Genomic DNA, 8,392 nt, shown 5'->3' with positions numbered 1-8,392 from the left:
GTTTACTTCAGATTAGCTCCACGTCAGAAATGAGCATGCTTGTCATATGTCTCTCTCCATAGAGGCTGAATCATCATGTTAATCACATAGCTATCATATGCCTCAAACAGTCCTGTTGCTCTTCTAGGTCATCACACATCCTGTCATGTTCACAGCTACAGTTGGGATACCTTTGTTAGCATGTTGCTCTCATGCTGGAAGAGGACCTTCAGTGTTTTCCCAACAGTTAGTCCTTCAGTTAGAGAGATATTAGTTTGACTGAATTTAAAACATATTAATAACGAATGTGTCTAATTTCCCGCTCAGGTTTGATTCATCCAACCACGTTGAGAACCTCGACCACAACGACCGCCACCACTGAACCAACCACCATCACCATCACCACTACACCAGCACCAACTACACCGCCAACCACACAACCCACCACCACACAGAGTACCACAACAACAACAACAACAACGACACCAACAACCACCACCACCACTTTGGCGCCAACAACACCACCAACGACCACCATGACGACACCACCTCTTCCACCCTTCATCATCCTCGCCACCATGGCTCCAGTTCCTCCAGAAACAGCCACCACAACAACAACAACAACAACAACAACAACTTCTCCCACAACAACAACCGCCATGAAAAAGCCAAATAAACCCGGTCGAAAACCGAATAAACCGCCCAAGAGAGTAAGGCCTCATCCTGTGAACAACGCCCATCCAACGCAGAGCTCCACCACGCTACTTCCTGTTGCTATTAGCAACACAGAGGCTATAGCAAGAACTACTGAAACTACAACTCCCACTACTACGACTACAACTCCCACTACTACGACTACAACTCCCACTACTACGACTACAACTCCCACGACTCCTACTCCAACAACAACAACAACTACTACTCCTACTCCAACAACAACAACAACTACAACTCCAAAAACAACAACAACCATTCCACCTACTACAACTACTACAACTACTACACTTCCCACAACAACTACTTCCTGCAATTCTTCTCCACCAAGTACCACAACAACAACCACCACCATTTATACAACAACAACAACAACAACAACTCCGCCCTCCACCACACGTTCGTCTCTGCCAGCGAATCTCGTAGTCGTCGTCCCAAAAGACGCCGTCCAATCAGATCGCGCCCTCCAGGACTCGGGGTCTCACGGGGCGTTGAAAAACGGTGTTGTGGCGTTTATGGTGCTGGGACTAGCCGTGCTAACGCTAGCTTTAGCGGTCGGCGGACGAAAGGCGATGGAGTCGTTCGATCGACGACATTACACGAGACTGGAGCTCAACGACCTGCACTACGAGGTGTGAGGGGTGTTTTTCATTCATGACGGGAGCTCGGAACGGACCAAAAGGCTTTAAATGTTGGTTCATGGGAGGATGTTTTGATTTTACGTTAGCTAAGACACGTTTGTTTGTTGAGATCTACGAACGTAATCTGGCATCTACATACGTTAGCTAACCAGCATTTGTTAGCCTGGATGTACGAACGACGGAAACTTGGAAAGTACTAAAAGACTTTAAATGATTGTTCATCTGATGGTGTTTTGATTTTACTTTAGCTAAGAAACGTTTGTTTGTTTGTTGAGATCCAAGAACGTTAGCTAACAAACGTTCGTTATCCGGCTTCTACATACGTGAGCTCACCAACATGTGTTAGCCTGGATGTACGAACGGCGTACGACTCTGAAAGGACTAAAATACTTTAAATGAGCGTTCATCTGATGGTGTGTTTATTTTACGTTGGCTAAGAAACGTTTGTTTGTTGAAATCCACAAACCTTAGCTAATGAACGTTTGATATCTGGCACCAACGTTCGGATGTACGGACGACGTACGTACGAAATGTGACGGGGACTCGGAAAATACTTTAAATGATTGTTCATCTGATGGTGTTGATTTTACATTAGCTAAGAAACGTTGTTTGTTGAGATCTACGAACGTTAGCTAACAAACGTTCTTTATCTGGCTTCTACATACGTAAGCTAACCAACATTTGTTAGCTGGGATTTACGAACGACGAACGTACGGAATGTGACGGGGACTCGAAAAGGACTAAAAGACTTGAAATGATCGTTCATCTGATGGTTCAGCACAAACTAAGAGAACGTGTGTTTAACTGAAGAGGCGTTACACTGAGAATAAAACTCACTTCACGACGTTGATTAGGGCTAACGTAGGTTTATAAATAATGATCATTCAAATGGGTGAGGGACAATCCTGATTGGCTGAAGGCTGTGCATTATTTCATAATAGCCAAACAGAATGTCCTCAGTTCATTCACATTGCCCTAAAATATGATTACAAACGACATTAGATTTAGTGAGTGTGGTCTAAAAACATGACCTTATTGGAGTCACTATTATTTCCCGATCAGTTATTGATATGAATAAATCCTCCATAAATTACCCATAAACAAATTGCATTGTTTGAAAATGATCATTTGTGGACTTTCATGGATGGCACGATTGTATAATTTTATTTCGATAAATATCTTATCATACAGTAAACGGGAAAACCCCAGAAGGAGATCATGTCTCTACGTTTAGCTCGTCCAAAAAATGCATTATAAGACAAATCAAACGCATCTTTAACGCTCTCTTTTTTAATATATTTTGTGCACAATTTAACAACTTCTGCTGAGTTTCATGTTTTAAGAAGATTTGTTACATCTTATCACAAAGTCATGTATTAGAATAATTATAAAAACATGGTAATTAAGTAAAATAATGAAAACCTTTTAATCAGACTTTTATTTCTAACTATTAATTATTAAAAGTATTTGTTTATGTGGAGACGGCGATGAACAAACAAACAGCAATATTTTTATTCCCTGACTCTCAGGAAGCCTCTGTACATTCTTCACGGGTTATTATTATTATTATTATTGTGTGTATAGACACCTGCATGTATTTGTACTCACATGCTTCAGACTCTCTGCACTGTGCTGCTTTTCTGTCCACATGGCGCTGAATCGGGTTCTTGAAGGTTTAAAAAATATCGGAAATGGAGCCGGAGTTAAATTCAGAGACTCAACATTTTAGAGATTAGTGGAAAATTTTTGAGACTAATTTACGAGAAAAAAACATATTAATAGAAAGTTTTCCTTTAACTTACATGGAAAATTTAACATAAAAATATCACCAACATTTCTGAGAAAAAAATTAAAAATTTTCTAAATAACGAACAAAATTAGATGGAAATTATTTTTAAACTGTTTTTAAAAAAAAACTTTTATTTTTAAAAAACTGAAATTGAAAGAAAAAGAATCTCAGTTTTTTCACGTAAATTTAAAACTTAAACCTAATTTTTATTTTGAAAAATATCTTGCTTTTATTGTGTTTTTTTCTCGTAAATGCACAAATTAAATGGTAGTAATCCAACGTTGTTTCTCTGAATATTTCCCCCTCTGGCTCCATATTTTTTCCTGTTTTGAACCTTTAATTGACCTCACAGTCGGTCATATATATATATATATATATCACGTGGCTGCAGACTGAAGGCGAGCGCTGCAGCTCTTCGATGCACTAACTGTGTTTTTGATAAATATGATATGCTTCTTTTTGAATATTAGATTGTTTTTCATAAGTAAGAGTACACTGGCCACGCACTATTTTCCTACACTGATGAAGACGATGATGAAGATGAGTGCACACACACTGCTGATGTTCCTCTGTTCTTAATAACCTCACGATGGTGACAGTTTGGTGTCTGTGACGTGATGCTTCTGCATACAGTCCATGTAAGGATTAAAAAAAATGTGATTTTTGATCGTCGTGATTGTGCCTTTTTTTCACTGATTCTGGGGATGGACCCTGAACTCAACACGATATCATTCAGACACATTTTTAAAGATTTGATAAAAGAGGGAGGAAGTGAAACGCTCTATTTTTAGTCTTTTTGTGTGTGTTTTTGATTATGTGTATTTTTATAATCATTTTGTCCCTTTTTGATAATTTCTTTTTTAAGTCATTTTACGTCTATTTGATCACGTTGTCTCTTTTTGGTCCTTTTGCATTAATGAGCATTTTTTTTTGTCGTTTTGATCAGTTTGTGTCTCTTTATTATAATGTTGTGTCTTTTTGTTAATTTTTTGTCTGTTTTCGATCATATTCTGTCTTTTTGGTCATTTCCCATCTGTTTGGTCTGTCATCAGACCTAAACACAGTAAATTGTGATTAAATGAACATATTTCTTATTGTTTAGATTCCATCAAGTATTAATCTGGAGCTGACGTTTGTTTACACGTTCTCTGCTGATTTATTAATCTACAAAATGTTTCTCGGACGTCTTCTAAGGGAGGATGATTCTGTCGTCACTTGTTTATCTTCAGACTTCGTGCTCCAGCCTTAGTTCAACTTAGTTTATCCAACATCTGTGATTTTCTATACAGATACAACTGATTTCGTTCACAATAAAATATGTTTAATGCACGATTACAAGCACTTCAAATAAGTATACAAATCCCAGTCAAATTATAAAAAGTGAGACAAACATGATTTATCCTCCTGTCAGTGAAAGGGTTTTTTGTGACTGTACATTTCTGATCGTTTAGTGTCTCTTTAAAACTAATTATTTTATGCATTTTTACATATGCACATTTCATTTGGTGTATCTTTTTGGTCATTATGTGTCTGTTATTAATCACTTTATCTCTCTTTTACCCGAAGTTAAAACTTACTTTATCCAACATCTCTATCATTTAAAATCCTTTCTCTGAGTGCTTGATGTTCCCAGTGTTTGTCTGAATGTGTGTCGGTGTGTGTGAGCCTCTGTCCCGGGTTAAACGGAGCCTCCATGATAAACTAGTCCCGCAGGAATGTGTGTGTTAAAGCCGAACTTCAGGGTCCTTCCTGCAGCCTGATTCTCCTCCAGGATCCGGGGGTGAATCCACAGCAGGAGAACACACACACTAAAACCCATTAAACACCATGCAACGGGGTGTTTTCCAGGCTGTTGTAACACTACCCTGCATGAAATCAGAACAACAATAGAGAAGGGCTGAGGAGGTGGAGGTGCAGGAGGAGGAGGAGGAGGAGCAGCTTCCTCACAGCGGAAGGATCTCCTGCAGGACAATGTGAGAGTGCATCCACTTATAGCAAAAGCAGCCAGGATGGAACCACTGGGGATCATTTAACACCCTTTTTGTGTAGTGAAAATCACAATTTAGTTGCAAAAAACCCCTTGGATTGTGTGACCCAGAGGAACCGGCAGCAGCAGCGATGAGAGCTCTGCGCTGAGGCCGAGAATAGAGCGCCTTGCTGGGCCACGACTAGGGAGAAAGATGGGTGTCGTGCTGCGGAGCCTGTTGTTGTGTAGTTTCTGTATTCTCATACGAGGTGAGTCCCTGCTAAACACGCCGCTTTCTTTCAGGGTTTCCGGGTAAAAGTGTGGTTTAAAGCCCCACAGGAGCAGTGTTTTTCAGCGGGGTTTCTCTGCAGAGGTGTCCGGGCTCGAGGCCCTTTCTCCGGGTCCGAGAGGAGCTAACTGTTAGCCCACTATGCTATGCGTGCTTTTCGCCTGTTTTGCTCCTGGAGCTCCGGGAAAATAAAACCACAAGTAGCCTGTGTTAGCCACATTAGCTGGAAAACATCCCGTTTCTCTCCCTAGCCTCCTCTGAATCCACATTTTCAGGTTAAATGTGGTATTTTACCCAAATGTGCAGTTTGTTAGCATGCTAACTTTGTGTTTAGTAACTTAGGTTAACGTTAGGTAGCAGTTAGCACAACAGATGCTAACACAAAGCTAACAGGCTAGTGTTGTGATTTTCATGTGTTTTTGTTTTGTTTCACGTTTGTCTCTCTTTTTGATCAGTTTCTGTCTGTGTTTTGTTATTGTGTGTCTTTTATAATAATTCATTTTGTGTTTTTTGTTGTAATTGTTGTCCATTTCTGGTCTTTTTCTGTCTGTTTTTAGTAATTTTATCTCTTTGATTATTTTGTGAATTATTTATTCATTTTGTGTTTTTTTTAATTTATTGGTATGTTATTTTAGTCATTGTTGTCCTTGTTGTGTCTGTTTTGATCCTTTAGCTGGGCAATGATCAGGGAAATCTTCCTGTGTGTTAATTGTTGGTGTTATGTGACTCGATGCTGGCTGGGTCCCTCCTGCACATTTCTATTGAATAAAACTTAGTTTATCCCAGAATTCTGTGATGTTTTGTACAAGTATATAAACCTAGATTTGTTTACCATAAAAACAGTTAAAGCACTATTACAAACACTCAGAGCTGTTAGGCAATTACAATTAGTACAAAGACACAAAGTGATATATACTAGAACGTGTTAGAGGAGTAAATACGAACTTAAATAGGCTTTTAGTCAAATATAACTGGTTCCTGGCACTATCTATAACACAGGCTCAAAAGACAATGAAGTCAGTAGTTTTCTATAAAACCCAGAGAAGACGTGTTGAAATCATTAAACAGAATCAAATGATGGCTAAACGCAGTAAAGTGAGAGCAAATGGCCCTCTGGTCTGTTTAGATTAATGCTTTATTTGATTTATCTGCAGCCGACCAGCGTTTACATTTTTACTGCTGATTTCTTCTCGTTTACATCATACTTCTCTGACGTCTCTCTCTGTCTTAGTCCAAAACCACAGAAAGACAAATATTAGTGTGTGTGGTGTTTTGTGCTGAAACATTTCCAATATTACGCCATGTCTACTTAAAAACACATTTTGAATCTGTGTTCCTTTAGACGTCAGAAAACATCTAGTTTTGGCAGCGTTTACTGATAAAACGCCTGAATCAGTGAGCTCTGTGTACTGGGACATAAATATGTAATAAACAGCTGGAAACATCTCAAATGAGATCCAGATGGTCTGCTGGTGTGACCTCAGTCGATCCGGTGTTTGGGATCAAGTATAGGGTTAACTTTCATAGATCTGGATAGAGTGGAGTTTCCGTGGACGACCCATCAGCACTGGTCAGCAGAAGGTGGAATATAGTGTCATCTTTAAGTTGGAAATGGTGTATTTTGGGCGGTATAAAGGTTGTTGTTTCTGTGTGTATTCCCCAGTTTAAATGCTGTGATCTCCCACAGTATAAAAGAGGCATGTGTTACACTATAAAGGGTTTAAAGAGCAGCCTTTAGCTCTTTCCTGTTCTTTGGTTTTAGCGCCTGGCCGACGCGCTGACACGTCACTCAGAGATATGTTTTTGGTTTATGTTATGGTTTCCTTTTCTTCACTGTTCTCGTCTTTAAACACAAATGAAGGTTTCTTACCAGACGATGTTGAAACCGTTTCGTCACTTGGCTCCTACAGTGTTCTATGCCACACTTTTGAGTTTGTATTTCTGTAAAGGGTGTAGCATTATAAAAGGTGTTTGTGTTTACCACCGTTTAAATGTATTATTCTATTTCTTTAACGGGGACGGTGAACACTGATCAACATTTCTGTACATGTGCCAAGAGGCTCTTTTTCATCTTAGTCCCTGGACAGATCAAGTCAACCTAAAGACACATTTCATTTAAAACTAAATACAATCAAATAAAAACATGCGCATACAGACCTGGGGGGTATACTACGAAGCTGGTTCAACCTAACCTGGATATGTTTGAGTTAGCCGGTTGGCCTAATCCAAAACATACGCGCTCTCGCTCAACTGTACTACGACGCGGGTTATCAAGTGGATCGCTCAAGCCAGCCGTGTCCTATCTAGTGCGCCTTCACATGAAAGGGGTGGTATTTGGAGCATTCAACCAACCACAAACATGGAGAAGCGTACTGACAGCGCAGCGTCATACTTCCTGAATGAAAAGTCAACTATAATATTAGACATATGAAGAAGTTAAACTTTAAACATCCATGACTTAAACACTTGATCCAGGATCAAAGCCACATAGCTGCACCTGCAAGGTGAATACAGCTGGTAACAGAACAAGTGTTTGAATGCGTACATTAACAGGTTTATGATATCACTGCCCCGTCTAAGACACCATCTGACTTTCATTACATTTGACTCGAGTGTTTCCTCAACTTAATGTGTTGCTTCAAATAATCCTTCTGCATCCAGTATGTGACACTGTGAGTGTTGCACGGCCAGATACGGCTCAGCTGACTCAGATAAGGAGATATATGATACATTATGATGTGATATGCCGCGGACTGTACTTAATGTTACTCTGATCCGTTTACTTATGTTGTGACAGATATTTAAGTAAGCTTTCTTAACGCGAATGTTATAATAGTCAGATTGCTCTGAAGATCGGAGGTGATATTCTATTAATGTTCACATTATTATACTATTATGTTAAGAAAGCTTAATTAAATATCTGCCACAACGTAAGTAACCGGATCAAAGTAAAATTACGTAGCCTACAGTCCGCGGCACTGTGAGTGCAGACGTCGATGTGTCCCATTATCATT

At 39.5% G+C, this 8,392-nt stretch overlaps 1 protein-coding gene across 1 annotated transcript; it reads left to right on the top strand.

Moving 5' to 3' along the window:
- Window positions 1–306: 306 nt before the first annotated feature.
- On the top strand, window positions 307–3,788 carry mansc1 (MANSC domain containing 1; the record flags this gene model as incomplete). The annotated part of the gene is made up of 1 exon (XM_010796584.1): window positions 307–3,788. A coding segment is annotated over one exon (1,025 nt), but the record flags the coding sequence as incomplete, so codon positions are not given.
- Between the last annotated feature and the right edge of the window lie 4,604 nt (window positions 3,789–8,392).

The sequence above is a fragment of the Notothenia coriiceps genome, unplaced genomic scaffold, assembly GCF_000735185.1.
Source record: "Notothenia coriiceps isolate Sejong01 unplaced genomic scaffold, NC01 NC01_scaffold00002342, whole genome shotgun sequence".
Taxonomy (NCBI): domain Eukaryota; kingdom Metazoa; phylum Chordata; class Actinopteri; order Perciformes; family Nototheniidae; genus Notothenia; species Notothenia coriiceps.
This window is presented reverse-complemented; position numbering and strand designations above follow the sequence as displayed.